The sequence below is a fragment of the Oryctolagus cuniculus genome, chromosome 16, assembly GCF_051225735.1.
Source record: "Oryctolagus cuniculus isolate XC-2025 breed Fujian yellow rabbit chromosome 16, ASM5122573v1, whole genome shotgun sequence".
Classification (NCBI taxonomy): Eukaryota; Metazoa; Chordata; class Mammalia; order Lagomorpha; family Leporidae; genus Oryctolagus; species Oryctolagus cuniculus.
Window position 1 is genome coordinate 23,245,412 of NC_142882.1, and position 27,432 is coordinate 23,272,843.

The 27,432-nt window shown below is 61.5% G+C and overlaps 2 protein-coding genes across 5 annotated transcripts; one reads left to right on the forward strand and one right to left on the reverse strand.

Annotated features, from left to right (window-relative positions):
- Window positions 1–48: 48 nt before the first annotated feature.
- DNASE2 (deoxyribonuclease 2, lysosomal) lies at window positions 49–2,377 on the forward strand. Of its 2 annotated transcripts, XM_008253561.5 has the most exons (6): window positions 49–293; window positions 407–587; window positions 715–793; window positions 1,015–1,179; window positions 1,270–1,467; window positions 1,829–2,377. In XM_008253561.5, the coding sequence occupies exons 1-6, from the start codon at window positions 199–201 to the stop codon at window positions 2,200–2,202; spliced, it is 1,092 nt and encodes a 363-aa protein (XP_008251783.2). In that variant the 5' UTR covers window positions 49–198; the 3' UTR covers window positions 2,203–2,377. The 2 variants fall into 2 exon arrangements, with proteins under 2 accessions (XP_008251783.2, XP_051693800.2); XM_051837840.3 differs by lacking the exon at window positions 1,015–1,179.
- Window positions 2,378–2,575: 198 nt separating this feature from the next.
- On the reverse strand, window positions 2,576–26,380 carry MAST1 (microtubule associated serine/threonine kinase 1). 3 transcript variants are annotated; one of them, XM_070058822.2, is made up of 27 exons: window positions 26,256–26,380; window positions 23,138–23,169; window positions 21,220–21,308; window positions 20,390–20,465; window positions 18,876–18,954; window positions 17,626–17,786; window positions 17,413–17,488; window positions 16,919–17,128; window positions 15,810–15,911; window positions 15,593–15,725; window positions 15,431–15,501; window positions 11,880–11,965; window positions 11,582–11,790; window positions 9,205–9,343; window positions 8,950–9,082; window positions 8,612–8,777; window positions 8,394–8,495; window positions 8,097–8,219; window positions 7,573–7,682; window positions 7,027–7,205; window positions 6,699–6,949; window positions 6,306–6,512; window positions 5,849–6,078; window positions 5,418–5,540; window positions 5,130–5,266; window positions 4,107–4,294; window positions 2,576–3,908 (listed from the first exon to the last, which is right to left on the reverse strand). In XM_070058822.2, exons 1-27 carry the CDS (start codon window positions 26,292–26,294, stop codon window positions 2,659–2,661), a joined length of 4,701 nt encoding a protein of 1,566 aa, XP_069914923.1. In that variant the 5' UTR covers window positions 26,295–26,380; the 3' UTR covers window positions 2,576–2,658. The 3 variants fall into 3 exon arrangements, with proteins under 3 accessions (XP_069914923.1, XP_069914924.1, XP_069914922.1); XM_070058823.2 differs by lacking the exons at window positions 23,138–23,169; window positions 26,256–26,380 and adding an exon at window positions 22,732–22,934 and having other exon boundaries at window positions 21,220–21,296; XM_070058821.2 differs by lacking the exons at window positions 23,138–23,169; window positions 26,256–26,380 and adding an exon at window positions 22,732–22,934.
- Between the last annotated feature and the right edge of the window lie 1,052 nt (window positions 26,381–27,432).

Genomic DNA, 27,432 nt, shown 5'->3' on the forward strand with positions numbered 1-27,432 from the left:
AGCCCAGTCCGCGGGCGGGAGGAGAGCCTAGGCCCGCCTTTTCCGAACCCCGGCGGCCCCTCCCGGGGGGCGGAGTCTGCAACCTCGTGATGGCCCAGCCCGGGTTCCCTAGAGTTTGGGGAAGTGAAAGTTGCAAGACACTCGGCCTACTCCAGCTCGTGACCCGGCCGGCTGCTCGTGGTCGCCTCACGAGGCGGCATGGCTGCCCCGAGCCCGCTGCTGCTGACTGCGCTGCTGTGGGTCCCCGCCGGGGCCCTGAGCTGCTACGGGGACTCGGGGCAGCCGGTGGACTGGTGAGCCGGGGCCGGGGGTCGGGTCCCCCGATCTTGCTGCGCGCGCTCCTCGGTGGACCCTGGGCTCCCTCCTGTTCCTTGTCCACGTTTCCGTTGCATTCTCCAACCTCCAGGTTTGTGGTCTACAAGCTCCCCGCCCACAGCGGGTCCGGGGATGCGGCGGGCAGCGGGCTGCGATACAAATACCTGGACCCGCGCTCAGGGGGCTGGCGCGACGGCGCGGGCTCCATCAACAGCTCGGCGGGGGCCGTGGGCCGCAGCCTGCTGCCGCTGTACCGGAGCAACGCTAGCCAGGTGCACAGCGGGGGGGAGGGGGGTGCTGGGCTGAGCAGAGTCTGGGGTGGGACCCCAGGCGCCTGCGGGGAGCCTTCGCAATGCCCCTGACCATCTCCCCTTACCCTGTCCACCACCCCCACCCCAGCTCGCGTTCCTGCTCTACAATGACCAACCGCCCAAAGCCGGTAGAGCCCAGGGCTCCTCCAGCCACGGCCACACAAAGGGTGAGGCCTGGACCTGTGTGGGTTTGTGGGTGGGGGGAGCTGGGGAGCGACTCTGCTTTCCCCGTACCCTATTCCCCCCCCCCCCAGCTAAACCCTGACCTGCGTGGAGGCTGGGGGGCGGTCTTGGGGCAATGCATATGCGCCCCTCCCCCACCCCTGCAAACTGGCCGGGGACAGAGCTGCCTGGAACATTCCCTCTGCCATCCCGTCTTCTGGTTCAGGTGTCCTGCTCCTGGACCAAGAAGGAGGCCTCTGGCTGGTGCACAGCGTGCCCCGTTTCCCACCCCCGCCCTCTGCTGGCGCGTACAGCTGGCCCCACAATGCCCAAACCTATGGGCAGATGCTGCTCTGTGTGTCTTTTCCCCTCGGCCAGTTTCAGAGCATTGGTGAGTGGCCCCGGGGGCTTGGGGGTCAGGCAAAGTCCTGGATTTCCCAGCCAGACCCTAAGGACAGTCTCCCAATTCCTCCTCCTCCAGGCAGGCAGCTGGCCTACACCTACCCTCTGGTCTATGACCACCAGCTGGATGGGGTCTTTGCCCAGAAATTCCCCGACCTGGAGGAAGTGATCAAGGGCCACCACGTGAGCCACGAACCATGGAACAGCAGCGTTACGCTCACGTCACAGGCAGGGGCCACCTTCCAGAGTTTTGCCAAAGCCGGCGGGTTCGGGGATGGTGAGTGGGGGGCCGGGGAGCTCTCTTGGGGAAGGCATGATCCTAGGGAGAGAGGCAAAGACGGACAAACTGACAGACCTAGCTCCAAACACGGGTTGGCTTCGGGCCGTGTGGCAGCTGGGTTAACCTGATCGTCTGAGATCTGGGTAGGAGACAGCCAGATCTACCTACAGGATGGCTGGGCTCCATAGACAGCATTGGCTAAGGGTTCGTATTGGCGTCATTCCCGAAGTTGCCAATTTGAATCGGCAGCCGAAGAAAGTAAGCTGGCGGGGAGGGGTGAAGGTGGAGGGGAGGGGGAGAAAAGCCCTCGTGGGCCTCCTTCTGAGGGGTGTTGCCTCCTCTTTTCCCTCCTCTGCAGACCTGTACTCCGGCTGGCTGGCGGCAGCCCTTCGTAGCAACCTGCAGGTCCAGTTCTGGCAAAATTCTCCCGGCGTCCTGCCCTCCAACTGCTCGGGGACCCAGCAGGTTCTGGACGTAACTCAGACAGCTTTCCCTGGGCCAACCGGCCCCACGTTCAGCGCTACGGAGGACCACTCCAAATGGTGCGTGGCCCCAGAGGGACCGTGGGCCTGCGTGGGCGACATGAATCGGAACCGCGGCGAAGAGCACCGGGGTGGGGGCATGCTGTGCTCCCGGCTGCCCGCGCTCTGGAAGGCTTTCCAGCCCCTGGTGAAAGCCTGGCAGCCCTGCAGCGAGGAGGAGGAGGAGGCAGGGCCAGGAAGCCCCAGCTAAGGCTCCAGAACTAGTTTGGACTTGATTTTTTTTTTTTCATCCAGCTCAGCTTTCCTCATAATGGGACCCTAATTATGTTATTTACCCTCTGTGGGACTCTGTCTACCCATCAGCAAAACGGGAGTGGCAACATGCCAGGCAGCTTTGACCAGGAGTAAAGAGATGGGCGGATGCGGCTGCTGACCTTGTTTGTGCAGGGTCAGAGGTCGCTGCAATAGTCCCCCCTACCCCCAGCCCCAGGGGCACAGGGAAAACTGGAAGTGGGCGGCCCACAGGAAGGGGCCCTCCAAAATCTGCCTTGTCTTTATCCGTGGTGACCAGGGCTAGAGTTCCATGCCAGGAAGCTTGGGGACTGCCTTGAGCCCCAGGAAACTCACACAGCACGGGCGCACTTTATTTATATGTGTACATATGTATACAGGCGCTGTACAGAGCATGGCCACTGGCCCCTTTGGGCTATGGGCCTGGGGCTGCGGGGCCGGACGCCCCTTTTTTGGCCAGGCCTGCCGGGGCCACAGCTTCAGCAGGGCACCGGGAGGTCGGCCCCACTTCAGGCTTGGTGCCTGGGACCGGGAGGGAAGCAGGTGTGGTTGGGGGCACCGCGCTACTGGGTGCACTCTTGGTTGGGGCTAGGGAGGGGGTCTGGGGGTCTGGGGAGAGCTTGGGGGAGGCGGGCTTGGAGCGAGGTGCGCTCAGCGTGGTCCGCTCCTCCACCACTTCCAGTACCCAGCGCTCCCGGCCCCGGGGGGCCTCGGGCACGGCAGGCGCCTGGGGCACAGGTTCCTGTAACCCCTTGGAGTCCGCGCGAGAAAGCTGGGGCGCCGCTGGCCGCGCGGGTTCCACCACGATGGGCACCGGGGGTGTGCCCGCCTCGCCCGAGCTGCTGCGCCGGCCTGTCTCGTGCTCCTGCACCGGGCTCAGCGCCGCCTTGGCCACAGCCCTGGGCACCGCACCACCGGCGCCGTCTTCCGTCTGCACGCTCTGGTGCCGCGTGCAGCTGGCATCCCGCTCCAGGGTCCGGCCCCCGGGGGTGGTCGCGCGGGGCGGGGTGTAGGCCTCTGTGCCGCCACCAGGAGACTCTTCCTTGCCCAGGGCAGGTGGCCTGGGCGCGCCCTCGGGCGGCAGCGGGTCCGCGCCCAGGCTCAGGGGCGACTCCTGGCGGCCGAGGCGGCGCATCGCCACCTGCCGGGTGGCGCCAGGCCCCTCGATGGGGGGCGTCTCGCCGTCGGACTCGGCCAGGCTGTGCAGCCCCAGCTCTCCGTGGAAATCCTTGCGGAAGTCTGGGTGGCCCACCTCGAGGCTGTGTTTGCGCAGGGCCCCCTTCTTGTCTGCGCCCAGCGAGGCGCCCAGCTTCTCGGCCGACTGCACGCGCTTGAGCAGCGGTGAGCGCGGGGGCTCGGCGCTCTTGGGGCGCGGGCGCACGACGGGCGGCGAGGAGTGCAGCTTGGCGGGGAAGCTCTGCGTGGTGTGCGAGCTGCCCACCGTGTGGCCCGGCAGCGGCGGCGGCGACGCCTGCGTCGGGGACGGCGTGTGCGCCAGCGGCGACAGCGGGATGTTGCCCGCCGACTTGCAGCGCGCAGAGCGGTACTGGCGGTGCAGCTTGGGCGACAGGCCGTGCAGCGTGCTGGGCCGGATGTGGTGCGAAGCCGAGGACGCGGGCGAGTTGGGCGTGCTGGAGGCCGGTGAGCTGCTCTGGGACGAGGCGCCTGCGGGCCAGGCGGAGCAGGTGCAGGCACTCGGGGAGGACCGCACCCGGCCCCCTCTACCCCCGCCCCGCCACCACCTGCCCGGCTCTGGAGCAGGTGCAGGCGCTCCCCGACCCCGCCTGCCCGGCCCTGGAGCAGGTGCAGGCACACTGAGGACCACTCCGGGCCCACCACCACCACCTGCCACCTTGGCCTTACCTAGATAGGCCGAGTCCGGCGTGGAGCGGTAGCTGTGCGTGGGCGAGCGCGCCGGCAGCCCGTGCGTGGGCGAGCCCGGGAGGCTGTCGCTGGAGGACAGCGAGCGGTTCAGCGATGACAGCGAGCGGCTTGTGTGTAGCAGGTTCGACTGCTTCGTGATCTTCCGGAAGAGGGAGCTGCGTTTCTTGCTAGGGGACAGCGAGGACACCACCTACCCTTGACCGGACTCCAGAGCTCCGGGCTCCTCCTCCCACTTCTGGCCGCACAATGCAGTGGTGGGGTGGGAGTGGAGGATGGTGGGGCACCCTAACCTTCCACCCTTTGGGCCCTTCCCCCTACACTTACAACCTGCTGCCTATCAATAGCTCCTTTAGTTCAATCGCACCTGGCTCCTCCCACTTCAGGACCCGCCCACCCCTTCTGGCTCCTCCCAGTCTGAGCTCTAAGCGCCTGTCCAGTGGAAACTAATCTTTTCTGGCCCGCCCACCCCCCCCACCCCAGCCGTGGCCTACCCCACACTGCAACCCGCCTATCAAGGCAAAAAAAGCTTCTCTTCGGTTCAGTCCCACTGGCTCCTCCTACTTTAGGCCCCACCCACATTTCTTGGCCATTCCCAGTCCAAGCCAGAAACACTCAGCCAATCAAAACCAAGCCCCTTTTGGTCCCGCCCACCCCCTCTTGCTGCAACCCCTCTCATTGCTGAGCCCTGTCCTGGCTCCTGGAACTCACCCAGATCCTCTCTCCTTGTCTGGGCCAGACCCACTGCTCACAACGGAGGCCCCTCCTGGCCCCACCCACCTCCCCCCCCCCTCCTCCAATCCATAAGCAAAGAACTTATTTCAGCTGGCTCAGCGTTCCCGCATGCGCATTCCGGAAAGGAATCCCTTATCCGTCGGAGCCCCTTCCCCTGCTGCCTAAAGCAAGCTCAGCGAGGGCGGGGCCGCTCCCCCAGTGCTCTGGGCGGGCCCTCTTTCCCGGCACCTGCCGAGCACCTGCTGCCCTTGGCCTACTGCTCTTGCCCACCTGTCCTGACCCTCCTTGGCAGAAGGGCGCTTGTTCCTCCGAGCCATCTTGGCCTTGTAGCTGCTGCGCCTTGCAGGGCCAATGCGGATGGAGGTGTTTTCAAAGGGCGTGGTGGTCACGGCCACCTTGCTGCCGCTCTAGGGAAGAAGCGGGGGTGGGGGGTGGGGGTGGATGCGCTACGTGGTCGGAGATGGTTCGGGGCCCCCCCCACCGCAGCCTCGGCCCAGGGCGCCCCTCCCCCCTTGCACGAAGCCTCGGCCCAGGGCGCCCCTCCCCCCTTGCACGCACCTTGAGGATCAGTTCCACGACCTCAGGGTGCACCATGCCGTGCACAGGCTCTCCGTTCACGTGCGTGATCAGGTCTCCGGCACAGAGCCCTGCCTCCTGGGCTGGGCCCCCCTCCTCCACGTGCTAGCAACGAGGAACCCCACGAGGGGCAGGCAGGGTTAATGGGATCGCTGATAAGGGCGGCTCCCCCAAGCTGACATGGCTCTGTAGCAATGGACAACTTATGAAACAGTAACTATTCCTCCCATTTTACAAATGGGGAAACAGGCAGCTCCAAGAGCTTAAATGAAAGTGGGGGTCTCAGAAGACTCCCACCCAGGGTGCCTAGCTCCAGAGTGTGAACCAGGTGGTCTTCCATCCACCAACACTCCCCCCCCCCCCACCAACACTATTTCCACCCACGGATACAGACCATGCCCATGAGCGCTCACCCAGACAATGTGGTGGACACTGTAGACGTCCGAGTCGCCCATGTAGACGCGGATGGCGCGCAGCGTGAAGCCATACTTCTTGCCTGAGCGCTGGATGGTGATCGGGGAGCGGAGCCCACTGACGGCCGGTGAGTAGTCCCGGCTGGGTGAGGAGTCCCTCGAGGATGGGTTGGAGGAGAGAGACCGCGGGGACATGGGGCTAGCAAGGGGTGAGCTTCCATGTGGGTCCACTGCAGGCACAGAATTGTGATCAGAGGTCAAGGTCCCAAAGACACAGCTCTCTCCCCCCAGGTCAAAAAAAAAAAAAAATCCCAGAGCAGACTCTCATTGGTCCATTCTGGAGCCAATCACTATGGACAGGGAAAGCCCAGTATTTCATTGGCTTAGCCTGGCTTCAATGAGGGTTTATTCCTCCCTGCACGCCACCCCACCCCCACCAGATGGAGCCCAGCATCACCTGCAGGGATCATGACGGACAAGGCAGTGGCCGAGGCTGACTTGATGACTTTGCCTCCAGTTCGAGCAGGGCGCTTCTCCACCGTGGGGTCCCCGGACAGCTGCTGGTGCCGGGCCCGGCGCAGAACCAGGTCATTGGTGGCCCTAGGGCCTGACGTATCACTGTCCTTCGAGGGCGGGCAGAGATCGCCTGGGCGCGTGCTGTCAGCTGCAATGGGATGGTTAGAGGACAGATGGTTAGGGGGCAGCCCCAGGCTCTTCCTGCTTCTCTCTCCTGCTCCGACGTTGTGAGTTTCACCGGGGCAGGCAATACCCACCCAGCACAGCTCCTACCAGGCCCAGTGCACACAGGAGAAGCCGGCAGGAGGAGGGGAGGTGGGGATGGGGCACTCACTGCCTTCAGGGTCCCCGGCAGCGCTGGGAGTGCCTTCCAACGGAGTTGCCTCTTTGGAAGCCCTGGCATCCAGGGAGCCTGGCGGGTCGGAGCTGGGCCGGGGAGGCCTGCGCAGCCGGGCCTCATCCTCATCTTCTTGGGGGGCGCTGAAGCGGCTGGGTTCCAGCAGTGCTGAGAAGCGGCGGCGCGCACCCAGCGGCGGACTGGCCTCTCCTTCCAGGAAACTGGCCTCGGACGCAGAGAAGCGTTTGCTGTGGGGATAGGGGGTGTGGTCAGCGGGGACACGCCCCCTCCAGCCCCCAGCCCCCCCAGTCTGTCTCCAGCTCACATCTCAGGGGAGCCCCCTCTCCAGGTCTTCTCTCGCAGGGTCAGGCCCCCCAGCCCCTCCCGCTTGCTGGCCACTTTCTCCTCGGGGCCCTTGGCGCTCGGTTCCCGCTTGCTGGCCCCCGCTGCTGTGACGGGGGTCTTGGGCTCGTGCTGTGACAGCTGCTCCATACTGCTATACACCTGCGAGGCATATAGGCAGCAGTAAGCCCCTCCCACCCCCACCCCGTCTTCGCTCCCCAGCCAACGGGCTTTCCAAACCACGCTCCACCCCTGCCCGTCAGCCTCCTGTGCCCTCTGGGGTCATTTTCACCCCCATGTCCTGAACCCCACCCTCCCCGGCCCTGGGGGCTCCATCTGCACTCTGGGACAAAAGCTCCACCCATAGTCCCCCACCCCCCAGGCTTCTGCACTCCCAGCCCCCTAACCACCCGCCCTCAATAACTTTCCTATCCTGAGATCCTGGGCACTTGCGTCCTGCTGCCCGCAGCCCCCTGCAGGCCCCGCCTCCACCTGCCTCTTCAACCCAAGCCCCGCCCCCGTGACCCACCTTGCTGAAGCGAGGGGAGCAGGAGGAGAACTGGCGGATCTCCACGGGCTCCTCCTCCGTCGTGTCGTCCTCGTCGTAGGAGTTCACGTGGTGATACCGGTCTGAGCGGGCTGCGGGGGGAGTGGGCGGGCCGTGACTGCGGGCGTGCCCTCTAACTGCGGCAGCAACAGCAGGGCCCCCCCCACCGCAGCTCACGCCACGCCCCTGCTGCAGGCTCCACCAAACGCTGGGGGAGGGTCCCTGTCTAGCCCCGCCTCCAGAGAGGCCACACCCTCTGCGCTGAGCACCCAGGCTCTGCCTTAGGCCGGCTTAGCGCTGCTTCTAGCACCGCCCGCCAGTCCAGCCCCGCCCAGGCTCCACCCCTCCGCCAGGCCACGCCCCCGATGCCACACCCCTGCTCAGCTCTGCTCCTAGCACCGCCTGCCAGTCCAGCCCCGCCCAGGCTCCACCCCGCCGCTAGGTCACGCCCCTTTCATGGCCACGCCCCCACCCTCTAGGCCAGGTCCCTCTCCAGCCCGGCTCACTGTCAAAGTAGCTGGTGTCATCCTCCGATTCCAGGTGCGGGATGAACTCGGCCTTCTGCCTCAGCAGCCCGGTCCAGTCCAGGTCTCGAAAGAAACTGTGCTGCTTCACCTCGAAGGCGCCACCTAGACAGCAAGCAGTCCAGCCGCAGCTGACGGCCGGCCGCCCGCCCCCCGGATCGCAGCGCAGGCTGCACCTGCGGCCGTGGGCCTCTCTGCTCCCCAGCCACGAGCCTCCCCTCTCCCCACCCCCTAAGCCCCAGCCCTCGGGTCCTCCGCACCGCAGCGCCCCCTCCCCACCTGCCCCAAGTCGGACCAAGGGGTTGGTCTGCAGCAGGCTGGATATCAGAAGCTGGGCATCTGTGGGCAGGGCTTCGTCCCCTTCTGGCCACAGGATGTCGTCTGCAAAGCATAGCGGGGGTGGGGGGTGGCTGGAGGCGGGGCCGCATTGGGAGTCCTGGGGTGGGGGTGGGGGGCGGCCCTGGGCCACCGGCATCTCCCGTGACGCGGGCACGTACCACTGATGACCTGGCCGAAGAGCTCCTCCGGCGTGTCTCCGAAGAAGGGCACGCAGCCCACGAGGAATTCGTACAGGATGATGCCCATAGCCCACCAGTCCACCGGCTTGCCGTAGCCCTGGCGTAGGATCACTTCCGGGGCGATGTACTCTGGGGTCCCACACACCTGGGGGCAGGCCGTCAGCCGGCGCCCTGGCCGCAGGCGGGGCCTGGGAGGAGAGCTGAGCCCCCGCCCCCGACCAGGCCCCGGCCTCGCCCGCTGCCCCGAGGTCCTGTGCGCGATCCCCTATGCAATTCCCTATGCGCCCGCGCACGTGCGCGCACACACACACACACACCTGTTTGTCCAGAAACTCGCGGGCGTCTTTCTCAATGTGGCCTTCGTACAAGTTGGTGGTGAGGCTCATGAGCCCCATTTTGGAGAGCCCAAAATCCGTGAGCTTGATGTGGCCCATGGACGTGATGAGAAGGCTGCAGACGCGGGTCGGGGTCTCAGAGCTCCGAGGCCTCCCCTCCCCCACCCCGCAACCCACCCGCCCCCACGCAGCATCCCCAGAGGTGGGGGGCGAGGGAGGAGGGAAGTCTGCACTCACTTGTCCGGCTTGAGGTCCCGGTGCACGATGCCATAATTGTGCAAGTACTCCAGCGCCAGCACCGTCTCAGCGAAGTACATGCGGGCCATCTCCACAGGCAGTGCCCCGATGTTCTTCAACAGGGTGGCACAGTCACCACCTGGGAGCCAGGGAAGGGACCCTCGTGAAGAGGGAGGGACGCACCCCTGGCCCGGAGCTGAGCCCTTGATGGGCACCATAGTACCACACGCCAGCTCTGCTGCACCCATTATACAGATGGGAAAAACAGGATCAGAAAGTGGGACTTCCCGAGGCTCAGTCACACAGGGAATTGCTCTCTGCCCGGCTTTCCACGTGCCCATAAACCACACTCCAAAGTCGGTATGATCAGGCCCTTTTACTCACGAAGGGACTTGGGCACAGAGAAAAGTTGGGGCAAACAGAGAGAGAGGATGGTTGAGGTGATGGCTTATTGGAAGCCAAGGCTGCCTGCTTTTCAACTGAACTTTGAGGTCCGGGATCTTTTTTTTTTTTTTTTTTTTGACAGGCAGAGTGGACAGTGAGAGAGAGAGACAGAGAGAGAAAGGTCTTCCTTTGCCGTTGGTTCACCCTCCAATGGCCGCCGCTGCAGCCGGCGCACCGCGCTGATCCGATGGCAGGAGCCAGGATCCAGGTGCTTTTCCTGGTCTCCCATGGGGTGCAGGGCCCAAGCACCTGGGCCATCCTCCACTGCACTCCCTGGCCATAGCAGAGAGCTGGCCTGGAAGAGGGGCAACCGGGACAGAATCCGGCGCCCCGACCGGGACTAGAACCCGGTGTACCGGCGCCGCAAGGTGGAGGATTAGCCTATTGAGCCACGGCGCCGGCTACAAGGTCCGGGATCTTAAAAGTCAGATTCAGGCTGGCGCCGCCGCTCAATAGGCTAATCCTCCACCTAGTGGTGCCGACACACCAGGTTCTAGTCCACTGAATGGACCAGTGATGGACTTATGGACAGACAGCCAACTACCAGCAGTTTGACGGATGGCGAGCAGGTGAGCGGAGTGGGTAAACAGTTGAAGGAATGAAGGGAGGAGAGGATGTGTAGGTGAGTGTGAGCCTAATGGGCTCTGGGGACTTCCTTGTCTGTCACTCCTCACTGCTGTGGCTACATTGCATGTAACAGACAGGAGGAATGCATTGTTAGTAAGAATGTATCAACATTGGCTCCTTGGCTTGTAAGGAATGTAGCGCACTAACACAAAATGTGAATAACGGGGCGTGGAGGGGGAACTCTTACTTTCTCAGGGATTTTTTGGTAAAGCTCAAACTCCTCAAAACAACCAAGCCTGCGGGGGGGGGGGGGGGCACATCTGGCGATGAAGACACTGATGAAGATGTGCATGGGGTCACAGCACCCGGCTTCGATTCCCAGCTCCGGGGCTCCGGGCTGCAGCCTCCTGGTAACCCAGACCCTGGGAGACAGCGGCCATGGCCCAAGCCCCTGGGTTCCTGTCAGGTGGAGGTCCTGGCTCCTGACTTCAGCCTGGCCCAGCCATGCCTGGCTGTTGTGGGTATTTGGGGAGTGAATCAGGGGATGGAAGATCTCTCTCTCTCTCTCTCTCTCTCTCTCTCTGTATTTCTCTCTCCCCCCCGCTCCTCTCTCCCTCTGCCTTTCAAATAAATAAAATACATCTTTAAAAAAATTAAGAGGGGCCGGCACTGTGGTGTAGCAGGTAAAGCCACTGCCTGCAGTGCTGGCATCCCATAAGGGCACCAGTTCAAGTCCTGGCTGCTCCACTTCTGATCCAGCTCTCTGCTGTGGCATGGGAAAGTAGTAGAAGATGGCCCAAGTCCTTGGGCCCCTGCACCCGTGTAGGAGACCCGGATGGAGCTCCTGGCTCCTGGCTTCAGATTGGCTGAGTTGTGGCCTTTTTTTTTTTTTTTTTTTTTTTTTTTTGACAGGCAGAGTTAGACAGTGAGAGAGAGAGAGAGAGACAGAGAAAGGTCTTCCTTCCGTTGGTTCACCCCCAAAATGGCCTCCATGGCCAGCGCGCTGTGCCGATCCAAAGCCAGGAGCCAGGTGCTTCTCCTGGTCTCCCATGTGGGTGCAGGGCCCAAGCACTTGGGCCATCCTCCACTGCACTCCCGGGCCACAGCAGAGAGCTGGACTGGAAGAGCAACCGGGACTAGAACCCTGTGCTCATATTGGATGCCGGCACTGCAGGTGGAGGATTAACTAAGTGAGCCACGGCATCGGCCCCTGAGTCGTGGCCATTTGGGGAGTGAACCAGCAGATGGAAGACACCTCTCTCTCTCTGTCTCCCTCGCACTCTCTGTAACCCTGCCTTTGAAATGCAATGAAATAGGTCGCAGCAGCTCCCCCCTCCCGGGCCCCGCAGCCCTCGGGTGGCCGCACCTTCCACGTACTCCATGACCATGCACAGGTGGCGGCGCGTCTCGAAGGAGCAAAACATGCCGACCACGAAGGGGTTCTCAGCGAACGTGAGGATGTCGCGCTCTACGAAGGCCTGCTGGATCTGGTTCCGCAGGATCAGGTTCTGCTTGTTGATCTTCTTCATGGCGAAGCGCTGGCGCGTGTCGCGGTGGCGCACCAGGTACACGGCGCTGCAGGGGGAGGGAGCGAGGACCGGCCGTCACCTGCAGACGCCCGGGCCGCCGCCACCCGCCCCCCGCCAGAGCCCCGGGCGGCTCACCCGTAGGCCCCGTTGCTTATCAGCTTGATGGTGTCAAAATCGTTCTCCCCAGGGGGCTTCTTGGCCTTGGAGGCGCCACTGGGACCCTGCAAGGGGACACCGCCGCCACAGTCACCATCAAAATGACAGCAGCACTCGTGTTATTCCGTTTGCATGGGGGGCAAGGGGTGGAAACTGAGGCATGGAGCAGGTGGGTGGGCCCTTCTGCTGGCTGCCGCACTGAGGCAGGACACAGAGGCAGGGCTTGAACCCAGGACCGGCTGTGGGGGACACATTCCCAATTGCTTCCATTAGCAAAGATAGCAGAGAACCTACAAAATCTGTCTTGGTCTATACATATATAAAGAGTTCCCAGAAATCAATAAGCAAAAACTCCAATAAAGATTGAAGGGAAAAAGTGGGCAAGGGATGTGGGTTCTTAAGTAGATGAAAATATGCTCAGCCTCACATATAAGGACAGAAAGACAAATTCTAACTAAAATATCCCCAAGGCATCACTTTTTACTTAGTAGATTGAAAGGAAAAAAAAAAAAGCTAGTTGATGCATTCTATGTGGAACGAGGACCTTACAGCTTGGGTGTAAATCAGTGCCATCCCCATGGAGGGTGCTTGGTTACAGATCAGAATGAAAAAGGCATCTCCCTCTGAGCCTGCAATTTCCTGTTTAAACTGCTACAGCTGTCTGTGCACGTGTGCGAAATAATACGGTGCCCGCACATTCTCTGCAAGGCAGGAAATCACTCTACATCCACCCATAGGCTATGGCTTAACTAATCACATAACCAGCATCATTCACAAAGCAAGATGGTGGCACTGTTAAAAAAAAAAAAAAAAAAAACTAATGAGGCACACGCCAGGTCAGCCTCTGCTTGCTGTGGCCAGCATTCGGTATCAGAGCTCTGGTTCGAGTCCCGGCTGCTCCACTTCCTATCCAGCTCCCTGCCAATGCACCTGGGAAGGCAGCACGTGATGGCCTTAGTCCTTGGGCCCCTGCCACCCACGTGGGAGACCCGGATGGAGCTCCTGGCTTCAGCATGGCCCAGCTCTGGCTATTATGGTCATTTGGGGGAGTGAACCAGCAGATGGAAGACCTCTCTCTCTCTCTCCTCTGCCACTGTCAAATAAATAAATAAATAAATAATTTTTTAACTGAGGGATTGCTCTACACTGGTTGGGGCTGTTCCCCCAAGTACTTTATTACATGGGAAAAAAGCAAGGAATAATACAGTTCACGTTAAATAAAAAGTGGCAGAATGAAATTATGCTATCATATTTTGGGAGCATAGGACAATGGGGAGTGAGGGTGACTTTTTTCCCTGAGACAAAGAGATTTTTTTAAAGGGCACTACACAAAAAGCTCTATGAGATATGAAAAATATTGAACTTGTATGCGCCTAAGAAGATAGCCTCACAACAGCTCGTTTAGAAACGGACAGAGTTATAAGGAGAAATCGCTGGAGACAAGGATTGAACACATATGTGTCACAAACTCGTAGATCAATCAGGCAAGAAAAATGAATAGGGAGATGGAAGATTTGTATCACTCAAGTAACAAGTTTGATTCAATGGAATAACGCAGAATCCTACAAACAACAATTAGAGATAAATACCTTTTTTAGAGTTTTAGACTTTTGAGTGATGTCATTCCATTACCTATTCAAAAAATTAAACAAATGGCATGCACAGGTGAGATTTTTTAAAAATAGATATAGCAAGGAAAATATGTGTGCCTGTGTGTGAATGCAGAGAAACTATTTGACACTAAGGTCACAAGCTCAAATGCCATCAGGTGGACCCGCTGTGGGCCGGGGGTAGCTAGCTGGTAGGGGGAGGCAAGGAGCCCAGATCACAGGACAACACCAGTTCGAGTCCCGGCTGCTCCTCTTCCAATCCAGCTCTCTGCTAATGACCTGGGAAAGCAGTGGAAGACGGCCCAAGTGCTTGGGCTCCTGCACCCATGTAGGAGACCCGGATGGAGCTCCTGGCTTCTGGCTTCAGCCTGGCTCAGCCCTGGCCATTGCAGCCATCTGGGGAGTGAACCAGATGGGAAATATTCTGAACTCTCTCTCTCTCTCTCTCTCTCTCTCTCTCTCTGTGTGTGTGTGTGTGTGTGCAACTCTCTGGAATTAATAAACAAATGTTTAAAAAACAAACCAAAACATGGAGACAGCCAACATCCATGCAGGACTCCTCCATACTTTAACCATGGTTCCCTTGGGACCCACAATTCCACTCCTGGGTTTCTATATACACGGAAGTGAAATAAGTTGGCTCAAACCAATACTTGTACGTGAATGTTCAGAGCAGACCTATGGACAACAGCCAGATCATGGATCCCCCAACCGCCCAGCCCATCACCACTCCTGGCCCACCCATCTGATGGAATAATATGCAGTCATCAAAAGAAACAAAACACTCACGCATATCACAGCACAAATAAACATAAAGAATTTATGTTGGGGTGGGCCCTGTGGTGCAGCGGGTTAGCCCACTGCTTGGGACTCCCGCATCCATTATCTAAGTACTGACTCTAGTCTTAGCTATTTTGTTTCCAATCCAGCTCCCTGCTCATGCACCCAGGAAAGCGGTGGATGACAGCCCAAGTCCATGGGTCCCCTCCCCCGTGTGGGGAACCCGGGTGCAATTCCTGGCTCCTGGCTTTGAGTTGGGCCAGTCTTGGTTGTTCAGGCATTTGATGAGCAAATTAGTGAATGCAAGATCCGATCTCTCTCTCCTTTTCAAATAAATAAATCTTTACGTAAAACATTATACTCAGTGACATGAGCCAGACAGGAAAAGCTTCAGAGTGAATATTTCTGTCTACATGAAATACCCAGAATAAGCAAATTTATGGTGATAGAAGGTAGATCCTGGGGCATGGTGGGTTAAACCTCTGCCTGCAATGGCGGCATCCCATACAGGTGCCATTTCAAATCCCGGCTACTGCACTTCCGGTCCAGCTCCCTGCAAATGCACCTGGGAAATTGCTCACGTCCCTGCACCCACGTGGGAGACCCCGGTGAAGCTCCTGGCTCCTGGCTTTGGCCTGGTCCAGCCCTGGCCATTGCAGCCATTTGGGGGAGTGAACCAGTGGATGGAGGCTATCTCTGTCACTCTCTCCCTCTCTCCTGTAACTCTCTCTTTCAGATACAAATAAATAAGTCTCTCTTCAAAAAAAAAAAAAAAAAAAAAAAAAGGAAGTGGATCTTTGAGTGTCGAGGTCTGGGGTAAAGAAGGAACAGAGAATGACGGTTAATGTGTGTGAGGTTTCCTTTCTGGGGAGCAATGCAAATGTTCTGCACACATTAGGAATGCCACTGTTTGTTTTTAAAGTGGAACAACAACAAAAAAGTTTCATGCAGAGGTGTAGCTTACCAAACGCTCCTGGAGAAATCAGAGCTGTCATTAACCCCACTCGATAGATGGGGACACTGAGACCAAGAGCTCCACACAGCCCCGGGGTGCGTGGGGGAGGCAGAAGCTGGGCCCCAGGCTGAGCACTGCCCGCCACCACGAGCCACAGTGCTGCCTGCTGAGCCACCCGGTCTCACCTCTGAGAGCTCATCCGGCTCAGGGGTGTTGGAACCACCGCTGTCCTGCTCCTCTAGATGTGCTGCCACGTCTACGCAGGGACGGAGAGTGAGGCCGGGCTCGGCTCCAAGCCCAGCCCTCTCCCCACAAGAGGCGCCTTGAGCCCCCGCCCCCAGCTGCACCTGGGAAAGGGTCCCGGGTGAGACCAAGCTGGCGGATGATGTAGCGCGGGATGTCGGTCTTCACTAGGTGGCCCTCCTTGGCGTGGCCCTCCGCTGCCTCCAGCAAGTGGTAAAATTCCTCGGGGTTGAACTCCTGGGGCAGCGCAGGGGCGGGGTTGCAGAGGTGGGAGGGGCTCCCAGGGCCCCGCCCCCGCCCGCCCCTCCCGCCCGCGCTCACCAGGCACTCCAGCAGCCTGGCGGGCCTGGAGATGATGATGAGCAGTTTCTTCACCAGCTGTGTGACAAAGGCCACCTCCAAGCTCTCGGAGCGTTCATAGGCCTGGGGAGAGACAGCACAGGTGATCAGGTGATGACGGCTCAGCCAGGGCCCCTGCAGAGTGCACCTGCCACGCTGGCTCCAGTTCACAGGGGAGAAAACCTGGACAGTAAAATAAGTCAGCTGGAGAGGCGCTGGTGTGGTTGGTGCAGTGGGTTAAGCCGAGACTTGGGACACCTGCAGGTTGGAGTCCCCGGCTGCTCCGCTTCCGGTCTGGCTCCGAGCTAAATGCCGCCCCCCCCCCCCCGGGAGGCAGAAGATGGTTCAAGTAATTGGGCCCCTGCCACCCATGGGGGAGACCCGTGTGGAGCTCCTGGCTTCAACAGCCCCCAATTACTGTGGTCATTTTGGGGAATGAACCAGCAGATGGAAGATCTCTCTGTCTTCTCTGTAACTCTGCCTTTCAAATAAATAAATGAATTTTTAAAAAATCCTCTTATTAAACAAATTGTATTTGTGAGGAAGAGACAGAGAGGTCCTATCTGCTAATTCACCCCCATCACCACCACCACCACCACCAGTGCCTGCAACAGCTGGGGCTGGGCCAGGCTAAATTCAGGAGTCAGAAACTCAGTTCAGGCCTCCCACGGGAGTGACAGGGACCCAGGTCCTGGAGCCATCACCTGTTGCCTCCCAGGTCGCTTATTCACAGGGAGCTGGAAGCAGGGGCTCGAACCCAGGCCCTCTGGTAGGAGAGGTGGTTTCCCAAGCAGTGTCTTTACTGCTGAACCAAACACCTGCCTCGACTGAATTAACTTTTTTTTTTTTTTTTTTTGCACCTCCTGTGTGCTGGACACAGCCAGGCACACAGCAGTAAACAAACAAACAAACAAACAAAACCAAACTCCTGCTCCCCAGTCGCATCTTGACGCCTCTTTCACCCCTAAATGTCCAGCTTCAACCCAGCTTGCAGCAGGTGCACATGCTAGGGACCCCCCCGACTGGCTGCAGGAAGGGGCGGGCGGGGCAGCTAGGCCTGCTCTGGGGGCCCAGGGCCGGCCAGCACCCACATCCTGCAACAGCTTCTCCAGGTTCTCCTGCAGCTCGTAGAAGTAGACGGTGGTGATGAGACCATCGCGGGACTTGGCCAGGCAGTCCCGGGCCAGCTCGATGATCTGGTGGTGGATGAAACTGAGCACGCCGTCGGCCAGCGGCAGCACGCTGTCGGGTTCGTAGGCGCGCGCGAAGTCGCGCAGCTTCTCTTCCATCTGCGCTGTGGCCTGCAAGAGGGGATGCGAGGGCACCGTGTAGGGTCCCCGGCTCGGCCAATGCTGTGGCTGCAACGCGCGAGTGCGTGCCTGGCCAGCAGAGGGCGCTTGTCAGGCTAGCAGGAGGATTTTGCTGGGCCAGCAGGGGGCGCACGACAGGACAGCAGTGGCCCCGCTCACCGGCCACCAAGGGGCGCTCGCCTTGGCCAACAAGGGGAGCTCTCCCGGCTAGCAGGCGGCACTCGCCCGACCAGCAGGGGGCGCGCCTGCACCTTACCAGGGTTTTCCCACCTCACCTTGGGGAACCTCTCCTTGTAGACATGGTTCATCATAACGATCTCGTTGTCGTAGGAGGAGGGCGAGCGCCCGGGGCTGCGGGGAACAGAAGCACCGTCTTGTCCAATCCCCTGCCTCCGAGCTGGGAGCTTCGCACAGACAGGTGTCATCATCCCCTTCCCGGCCGCCCCATGCAGAGGGCCAGCGAGCAGAAGGGGGCAGCACCCGTCCACCTGAGACTCCGGGAGCGCGGCCGCACTGCCGGCGAGCGACGGCCGCCATCCTCGTCCGTGACGCTCTCGGTGCTGCCAAAGTGCTTGGAGAGGAAGTGGAGTTCGTCCACCGTGGGCTGGTAGGGCAGCTGGTGCAGGCGCTCCTGGGAGGAGCAGGAGGACTGCGGGGGGGGGGGGGGGAGGCGGGGTCAGAGCTCAGGACACAGAGGGTGGGGTCCAGGACCTCTCACTACAGACCAGTGGGCAAGGGACAGAATCAGAGTCAAGGAGCCGGCCCTATGGCACAGCGGGTTAATTCAACTGCTGCCTGCAATGCTGGCATCCCATGTGGACACCAGTTCGAGTCCTGTCTGCTCCACATCCCATCCAGCTCCCTGCTAATGCGACTGGGAAAAGCAGCAGCAGATGGCCCACGTGCTTGGGCCCCGGCCCCGACATGGGAGACCCGAGATCCAGGCTTCAGCTCCAGCTATTAGCAGCCATGTGGGGAGTAAACCAGCAGATGGAAGATGCCTGTCCCCTCCCTGTAATTCTGCCTTTTGAATGAATAAAGAAGTCTTTTTTAAAAAATGAACAAACAGTAAAATCACTTCATGGCTGCCCGACTAGATTTACAACGAAACCCACCTCCCAGCGTTGGCCAAGCACATGGCCTCTGGCAGTGTGCACTTGCTGAACCCCCTTCCTGGGACAGCCTTCTCCCCCTCTTCCACTGGCCACACTTCTGCTGATCTTTTATCTTGGCTTCAAGGCCACCTCCTCCAGGAAGCTTTCTGTGACTTCCTCCAGCCGAGTCACAAGGCTCCCCTCTGCTGTCACCGCACCACGTGCTGCTCCCATCACCACCCCAGCTGGTAAGCACCCACCCAGCACGTGATCACTGTCCACTGACGTCATTCAATGGATGGATGAGTGACCCAGAGACACGGGCAGACAAGGGTGCAGGTGGAGAGAGCCAGGGTTAGAGTGTTTTTACAGCAGGTAACCAAATGGCCAGACAGATACGTGAGCAAGTGGCTCAAAGAACCCTTCCATCACCTTCTGTAAATGAGTAGCCAAGCAGTAGGGTCCCCCAGGAAGACGTGTTGTGGGCACCGGTCACAGCTTTGGAGGGGACTGGCACAGAGAAAGTAGACACCCAGGAAGGACCAAGAACCATTAGGACTGCCAACCCGAGCGTGACTCTCAAAGGTGGGGGTCCTGCAGCTGCTGCCCTTGCTCGTCCCGACCCACCCACCTGCTACACTCACCGATACGGTGGAGCTGGGCGTGTTGGTTCCATAGCCAGAGGAAGGCAGCGAGGCCAGAGACCAGCGGCGTCCATCCGCCCTGGAACCCGGCAGCAGGGCTCAGAGGTTGCCAAACCCCCGTGGGCCCCCTTCCCGCCTGCCCCCGATTCCCCAGGTGTGAGAGGAAGTGACTGGTCATGGCCAGGGAGAGGAGGGAAGGGCAGTGGGTCCACTTTGAGATGCAAAGGCGCTCAAGGTCAAGGTGATACAGGGGGAGCCTTCCAGGCAGGCACCGGGGGCTTGGGGAAGGGAGGGGGCAAGGACTGGCCTCCTCTGCCCTGCCCCTTTTCCTGTTCTCCTAACACCCCCAGGCCAAACAAGTCCTCAGAGCTCTTGGAAGTGCCCACCCAAAGCGGGTTATCCCAGCGGGGACCCCGAAGTCCACCCCGAGTAAACCCCGTGGTGAGAAAGCTCTCAGAGGGAGGACTCTGGGGTCTTCTCAGAGAGGGGATCTTCCCCCACACACACACACCGCACCCTTTCACAGTCACACACATCCACATTCCAGGCACGCTCCCTGTCACACATTTCAGCTCACACAGCCACGTACTCATTCACAGCCCCACGCTGCTGCGCCTGCCCACGGATGCCTGCGGAGGCACGTGGCTGTTCCCACACTCCGTTTCACACCCGCAACACGGGCCTCATATCAACACACACATGGCCTCACACTCCCTCCTGCCTGTCTGCCCCCACCCGGAGGCACGCACCCTGTCCTGGTGCCCTACCGTCCTCAGCCACCTTCCCCGCATAGCCACCCTCTGTCCCCAGCCCATGGAACCATCCCAGCTCTCGGGCCCGTCTGCCCTGCTCCACTCTGGGGGGGGGGGTGCAGACAGAGTGTCATTCGCCCCCTGTGCCCAGCCCCTAGGACATAACAGGTGTCAAGTCATTATTTTTAGAATGGAGCTCAAACCAAGAAACTTGCCACAGCCCTCGGAGACTCCCCAAAGGGTTTCTGCCCAAAACATGAGAGCAATCTCTTTTGCAAAAAAAAAGAAAAAAGAAAAAATCTCCCAGAAAATACATTTCAATCCAGAAACCCTCAGAGAGACCCTCAGAGGGAAATCTGATTCCCCCAGCCTCCCTCCCCCACCCCTTGGAGACCAAGGAGCCCCGGGATGGGCACCGCGCCGTCTGCGCATGCGCGCCTCATCTCGGCTACCCCGTCCTGTTGCCATGGAAACGCCCGGCCAGGAGAGCGAGACTCCGGGGAGCCGGAGACCCTGGGCCCAGCGCGCGCGCGCTCTGCGCCGCCGCCAGGGAAGCCCCGCCCCTGCCAGGCCGGACCGCGCCGGGCCCCGCCTTCCTCCAGGCCCCGCCCCCAGAACTGCCCGCCCTGGCCCTCTGGGACCCTGCGACACTCCCTGGGGCCCCTCAGGCCTCAGCTCGAGTACCATTAGGAGCAGGAGAACAGGTGGCGGCCCAGACGTTGGGGGGGGCGGGAGGGTCCAGCCCGGGCGTCTGGGACTCACCTTCGGGAGGAGGCGAAAGAGAAATGGGCGGGAGTGTTAGGGGAGAAGTTGCGAGGGCTGTCCAGCGGACTGCTGCCTGTGACGGAAAGAAGGGGTGCTTCAGGCCCGAAGACCCCTGAGATGCAGCCCTCGGCAGCCTGGGGCCCCGCCTGGCGGCCCGGGGGACGGCCCCACGCTCCAGGTGTGGCTCCTCCTTCCCGCCCCAGCTTAGCCTGAGCTCTGCAGAAGGACCACGCCCCCACATGGATGGCCCCGCCCCCTGTCCAATCCGGGCCCGCCTCTGCTCCAGAAGCCGCTCCCTTCCTGCAGGGTGGCCCCGCCTCCCGCCTCTGGCCCAGGCTTCTAGGTCTGGTATCCATCCACCAAGAACCCTCCCATGGGGATGGCCCCCTCTGTCCAATCCGGGCCCGCCTCTGCTCCAAACACCGCCCCCTTCCTGCGAGGTGGCCACGCCTCTTGCCTCTGGCCCCACCTTCTAGGTCTGGTCCACATCCACCAAAAGCCCGCCCACAGGGATGGCCCCGCCCTTTGTCCAATCCGGGCCCACCTCTGCTCCAGACACCGCTCCCTTCCTGCGGTGTGGCCACGCCTCCCTCCTGAGGTCCCGCCTCCCCCAATCTATGGCCCCGCCTTCTAGGTCTGGTCCACAGCCTCGAGGAATCTCCCGCAGGGATGGCCCCGCCCTTCGTCCGATCCAGGCCCACCTCTGCTCCAGACACCGCCCCCTTCCTGCGAGGTGGCCACGCCCCTCATGAGGCCCCGCCTCCCCGCCTGCGGCCACGCCTCCTAGGTCTGGCCCACACCCACCCAGCAGGCGCCTCCTGTCTCACCCAAGTGGCTCGGCAGCGGGGAGTGGGGTCGCGGCAGCGTGGGCGACGTGCTGGTCAAGATGAGGCTTTTCCGGTTACTGGTGCGGCAGCTGCGGGGAAGGCGAGGCAGGAGGGCCAGGCCAGGCCGCAGCCCAGTGAGCTCCAGGGCCTAGGCCTCTGCAGCAACCTCCCCACCCCACCACCAATCTCCCATTCCCGTGTGCTTGGCGCTGCCCCTGGAGGGCTGCCTGGAAGAGGAGGTAAACGTGAAGTACACAGTGGGGGATGCCTGCGTGACCCATATGTGTGGGTAATGGGTGACCCTGTGGAGAGCACAAGGCCGTAGGTTGAAAGTCGTCGTGTGTATGGGACAGCCCTGGTGACAGTGTGTCTGTGTGTCCTTGGGTTCTAGGCCTGACAGCCCTGTGTGGCCCCGGGTGACATCACGTGTGGCACAACCTGTCCCTTGTGTGTCTACGTGCCACATGTCCACACGCCTGCCTCTGTCTCCGCGCGGCTCCTCCAAGTCTGGGGGGGGGGATACTGTCCTTGCGTCCGTGAGCAGCACCCGCTGGGACCCTGAGCATGTCCCAGCACGCCTCCACACCTGGCAGGCATCCCCCTGGGTGAGTCTACGATTTCCCCATGTCTGCTTTCCCTGGGGTCAGCGTGACACAGCATGTGACAAGCCTGCCTCTCGCACTGTGTGTTGTGACATTGTTAGGGGCATGGGTGTGTGTGTGTGTGTGCGCGCGCGCGCCCTGGGCGGCATTCTGTACTTGTGGCGTGTCGATGGCCACGCAGGTGGCGTTGGGCTGGGGGTGGTGTGCGGGAGTTGGGGGGGGACCCTGTGCTGGGGGTTAACCTGCCTGCCTGGGTATGGCGGCACCCCACCCCCACCCCCACCGCTGGAGCTGCTGGTGTGTGTGTATGTGTGTGACATCATGTCTGCCTCACTCTTTGCAGTGCTGGGCTGTGCTCTTGGGGAAAGGGGGAGATCAGTGCTAGGAGAGGAACCCTGCCCACCCACCCCCCACTTCCTCTAACGTCTCAGGACCCCGGCTCCGCAAGAGGGAGCCCCCAGCCCCAAGGTCCCCTCCATCCTCAGCCGCAGTGACTGAGCACATTAGCCAAGGTCCAGGAGCGCGCGCGGCACGGGGCTATTGTTCCGAGGGTGCCAAGCCCCCCACTCTCCCTTTCTTCCCCCACCCGCACCGGGCTGCCTGAGCCCGCAGCGCCAAGCAGACAAAGACACCGCAACCCCAGCCCTCGCAGCCCCCTCCCCCTGCGGCCGTCCTCTGCAGCCTGCAACCCCTCCAAGCCTCGGCGCGCGCTTGGCGCCCCGGTCTCCCCAGTCTCCCGGCGGGAAGGCGCAGCGGGAGCACCTCTGGCGCGGCTGGATCGGGAGCAGCATCCCGGGCCCCGCCCTGCGGCAGCGGCCAGAGAGGCAGCTTTGGGGCTAGGGGTGGGGTGGGGGCAGGGACCGGGGTCTGGGGGATCTGGGCCGGGGGTGGGGTGGGATGGGGGTTCTACCTCTTGGTGCGGCGGAACATACTGCCGCCGGGGAAGGAGGGCATCGAGAAATTGGACAGAGCGGTCCAGAGAGAGTCAGACATGACCCGGCGCCGGCGACATGGTGGCAGGTGCGGCGGCAAGCGGCGGCGGCGGCGGCGGCGGCGCGGGGAGCGAGCGCGCGGGGCGGAGGCTGGAGCCGCCGCAGCGGGCCGGGGAGGGCCGAGGAGGGCGGGGGAGGGGAGGGCCCTGCGGCCGCAGACGGCCAGGAGGGGGCGCTGCCGGGGCGGGGGAACGGCGCGCCGGGACCCGCCCGCGCACGCGCCTGGCGCCCCGACTCGGGCCGCAGGAAGGGGGCGGCCGACACCCCCCCTCCCCGCCGCGCATCTCGGTGCAAAAAAAAAAAAAAAAAAAAAAAAAACCTCACCTGCTGCTTTTCCGGGGCAGGGGCAGATCCTTCTGGAAGCGAAAGGGGCAGTAGGACAGAGGTCAGCGTGAACCTGCAGCCACGGCCCCCCCGGAGCGGCAGAGCAGGTGGTACGGTCTCTTCCCCTGCACCATCGCCTTCACCGTTGGCTACGCGCTGGGGGCCCTGCTCCTTGGGGGAGTGGGACCCCGGGGTTGATTCTTCTCCCACCCCCACCCCCACTCCCACGCCAGGGACCAACCCAGGGTCAAGTGCACAGGCGCAGCGTCAGATAAGGTTCTTGAGTTCGCATCTCAGTGTCCATTTGTGCAACTGAAACCAGTCTTTATTTGCAAAATATTGCTTGGGTCCCCTACAGCCCTGGGCACAAAAAATCCCCACCCTTTTGCAACTAGCGCTGTGAGCAGGAAGCAGACACAAACCGGAAGAATACAGAAGTGAGTGGGATCGTTTTAGGCCATGATACGCGTGATGAATAAAACCAAAGGGCGATTTTGGGTCAGCCACAAGAGCTAGGAATTGACCTAGCGTGTGCAAGTGTGGAAAGCTGAGGCGATGAGCCGTCTACACCCCAACTATGGATGTACCCCTTTTCCAGCCAGATTCACAGAAGTTGGGGCATGGGAGGTAAAATCACTCAGATCTGAAATGGGATCCAGGAGGTGTGGCCAAATGGCCTTTTAAAAAAAAAAATTGATCATGGAAATGACCGCTTGTGACTGTTCACCTCCTGTGTCTCCATCCAAAGATCAGGTTCCATTTGCCAAGCATTCAGGCAGTCGCTCCAGGGACCAGAAGTTTGCTCATCCCAGGAGAGCCAGGGGGAGCGGGGAGACCTCTTTCCCGTCGGTTCTATGTCCACAGGCAGAGATGCAATGGAGGGGTTTGGATAGCTTTGAGGAGCGCCTAACCAAAGGGAAATGAAATATTCTGGGTACATTTTAGGAAATCCTCCAACTCTTTGGGTTGGTGCCTGGGACCTCAGCTTGGCGCCTAACACCTAATGAGCACTCAGTAAACACTAATGTCACATTACAGAAGTTATCGTAGTCCTTTGACCATCCTATGGGCGGCGTCCAAGGACAGCCTTGCCCGCCGCAGCCTGGGGGGTGGGGGCAGGACCATAAATCCATACCAGGTTTTCCCTCCGCCTTAGCAGGCTAGCCAGGACAGAGCGGCAGCTCCGCGGCCCGGGGCCTCCGCAATGGCCCAAGCGAAATCAAGACCTGGATTTTCTGGCCCCGGAGCCCAGGGCTGCAACAGACCCGAGTAACTCTAATTAATAAGCTCTCGATCGGCTAGCAACCCCTAGACTTATTCTAGGGTTGAAGAAAGGAACAAACCGGAGAGGCGGAACTCCGGATCCTTGGCGTCGGTGTAGACGCCACCTCCAGCTGCTAAGCTGATGGGTTTCCTGGGGAGACGGGATGGGGGGTGGGAGGGTTCCCTGGGCTGGCGCTCTGCAGGAGTGGGACGATCCCCAGGGGGATGCCCTAAGTGCCCGTTAACTGCCAGAAGCGAGGAGGAGGTAGGGGTAGGAAGACCCCCGGGAAAAAGGGGTCGCCCCGGTCCAGACTACAGCAAAGGCAAACCTCGGGACGGGTGAGTGGCCGAGATCCGGGGTTGGGGGCGGGGCCTAGTGCGGGAGACAAGAAATCCCGCGTGGCTCTGAGCCAATAGGAGTCGGCGCCGGCAAGGGAGGGCGGGGACACACCCTTACGAAGTCTCCGCCCCCTTCCCGCCCTTTTTCGCGAGGACCCGACGGCGCGCACTCTGCGTGGCCGCTGCAGCTGCACTTGGTCTGGCTTTGCCGCAGCTGCCACCCGGTTCTCAGACGCTCTTCTCCTAGTGAATCCAGGAGCGCTCGGAGAGGGCTCCGGGCTCTGTTTTGACAGCCACGGAACTTTTGAACCCACGTCTGCCTCCAGCGTCCTCCAGACCCCCAGGGAAGTCCTTGCTGCAGTCTCATCTCCATCTTTCCTGCTGCACACCGACCCATCAGTTCCCCTTGGTCCTCTAAGCGTGCACTGGGCCCTGCATGTGGACTTGAGCCCCCTTCCCAAAGGTAAACTGAGTCAGGACCCCAGAGTTGGCTTTAATCAAAAACCCAAGGTTACCCAAGCTTGGGGCTGAGCTCTAAGGAGGCTTAAAAGGGTTAGGACCACCCCCCTTTGCCCTACCCCCTCCACCTCTATCAGCGCTTGAGGCCAAGCCTTGATCTGTTTCCTCTCTGGGGTCCATTTTTCTTTTTTGGGGGGACACATCGGGTTCCCCAGTTAGCCCCTCACCAGTGCACTTAAAGATGCAAGCAAAGGTCCCTTCTCGGCTCCAGCAGGAAGTCTCACCCCCATGCCTTGGAGGTTGGGGGGCTCCAGCCCAGGGTTTGAATCTGCCTTGCCCACCCTCCAAAGGAGCCCTCAGTGTGCCACTCCACGCAGTGGGTCCACGCCTCCGGCGCCTGCGCACAGCCTGGCGACCGGCGTCTTCTAAGGCGGCAGGAAGCTAAAAACCGCTCCCGCCCACCCACAAGCTGGGCTGGACTTGAGGCTGGAGGGGCGGGGGAGGACTGGAGAGTGGGGAGGCTGTCCAATTAGGGCAGTAGGAAGAATTCTGGTGGCCCAGCAGGTGCACCGAGGGCGCCCGGAGGTCCCATGCCTCAGAAAGGGGGCTCCCAGGGTGGCGAGGGGGTGAGGCTGCGGCACAAACATGTTTACAGCGGCTGCTGCAGCAGCGCCGGTGGCCCCCAGGGGCGCAAACCCTGGGGCAATAACTTTGCTCGGAGCCCCCGTCACCCCAAGCCTGGCGAGGAGCCAGGGTGATGACTTGGGCCCCCCAGCCCCTTCCTCCTCCGGCAGCCCAGGCGCCCCCTGACCATCCCCGAAGGAAAACGCCTGGCTGCACCCCCTCGCCTCCATGGGCACCCTGGGTGGCCGGGCGGTGGCGCCTGAGGGGCGGGGTCCTCAGCGCAGCGGGACGCACGGCCACCGCGTTCCCCGCGGGGGGGCGTCCCGAGCCCGTGGGAGGGGGCGCCCCGGCCCACCCAGGTGCAAGTTCGCCGCCTCCCGCCCCCAGGGCGCCGACCTCTTCCCCTCCACCGGGGGCTCGGGCTGCCGCGTACCTGCAGCCTCCGGCGGCGGATGAGACCCGAATCATCCATGGCGGCGGCGGCGGCGGCGGCCGCGGCTTCAGCCCCGGGGAGGGAGGAGGGAGGCGGCGGCAGCGGCGGGAGGAGGGAGGAGGGTGGGAGGGAGAAGCCGCGGGGACCGCGGCGGCGGCGGCGGCGGCGGCGGCGGGGGCGGAGCGAAGTGGGGCGGGCCCGGCGCCGTCACTGCGTCTGGGCGCCGGAGCCTGGCCTGGGCCACCACTGCCCGCGCTGGGGGAGAGGGGGCGGGCGGAGGGGTGGAGCCTCCAGAAACCCCCAAGGGAGTCGAGCTACCGAGAAACAACCCCCCTACCAGAGAACATCTCATGGGAAGACCCCTCCCTAATCCAAGACCCTCCGAGGAAGCCCTGCACGTGAGATACAGCCCCTAGGCGAACATCCCCCAAGAGACTTCTCTTGGAAGACACATTTTCCCTGGGGGAGGTAGCTTCTATAGGGATTCTCTCTGCCTCCAAGAACTCTCCCCCCTACCCCAAAAATCTCCCCAAGGCCCTCTGAGAGACCCCTGCATCCCCCAGAGGCACTCCCACAGAGAGAGATCTCACAGGTGGTATTTCCCTGGGGATGGGGGCGATGCCTCCCCCCACCGCCCAAGAAGAGACCTCTAAAAGCCATATTCTCCGAGGGAAATGGTCCCCACGCAGGAGACACCCCCTTCCGTTCCAAGAGTGACAATGTCACGAAGGAGGACCCTTCCCATGTCAGCTGCCCCCATCCCCTTAGGAAAACATCCACAGGCAGATATATGGCCCCTCTCCCTCCCACCCCGCTCCCCCGGCTCTCCCACGCAGAACCTCCGCAGCTCTTCCGGCGACCCCTCCCTCACGGGCAGGATTAAGGTGCCACGCCAGGCCAGGCTGTATTAATAGGAGAGATTAGCTGGAAGTTGGGGGTGGGGGTGGGGGCAGGAGAATCGATTTTCAGCCGCCCCACCCCCACCCCCAGTGTTCACACTGCTGAGGCTGAACCAATCGTGTTTCCCGGATTTGGAGAAGATAGTGCCCGTTCCTCCAAGTCTTGCCAGAGCGGGGGCACAGTGGGCAAGCGGAGTAGCCCATGGCTGGCCGGGAGGCCATGGAGGGTGCGGTCCCTGGGCGAGAGCGACCCCTGCTGGACGCTGGGGGCGTCGGCG

What these genes read in the sequence shown, in the direction of transcription:
- DNASE2 (XM_008253561.5), top strand. Translation starts at nt 199, where the DNA reads ATGGCTGCCCCGAGCCCGCTGCTGCTGACTGCGCTGCTGTGGGTCCCC. An exon ending in TCGGGGCAGCCGGTGGACTG is followed by an intron (nt 294 to 406) that starts GTGAGCCGGGGC and finishes TCCAACCTCCAG; the next exon opens with GTTTGTGGTCTACAAGCTCC. An exon ending in AGCCGGCGGGTTCGGGGATG is followed by an intron (nt 1,468 to 1,828) that starts GTGAGTGGGGGG and finishes CCTCCTCTGCAG; the next exon opens with ACCTGTACTCCGGCTGGCTG.
- MAST1 (XM_070058821.2), bottom strand. Translation starts at nt 22,814, where the DNA reads ATGTCTGACTCTCTCTGGACCGCTCTGTCCAATTTCTCGATGCCCTCC. An exon ending in CACCCGGGACCCTTTCCCAG is followed by an intron (nt 15,502 to 15,592) that starts GTGCAGCTGGGG and finishes GTCCCTGCGTAG; the next exon opens with ACGTGGCAGCACATCTAGAG. An exon ending in AGAGGGGGCTCCCCTGAGAT is followed by an intron (nt 6,950 to 7,026) that starts GTGAGCTGGAGA and finishes CTATCCCCACAG; the next exon opens with CAAACGCTTCTCTGCGTCCG.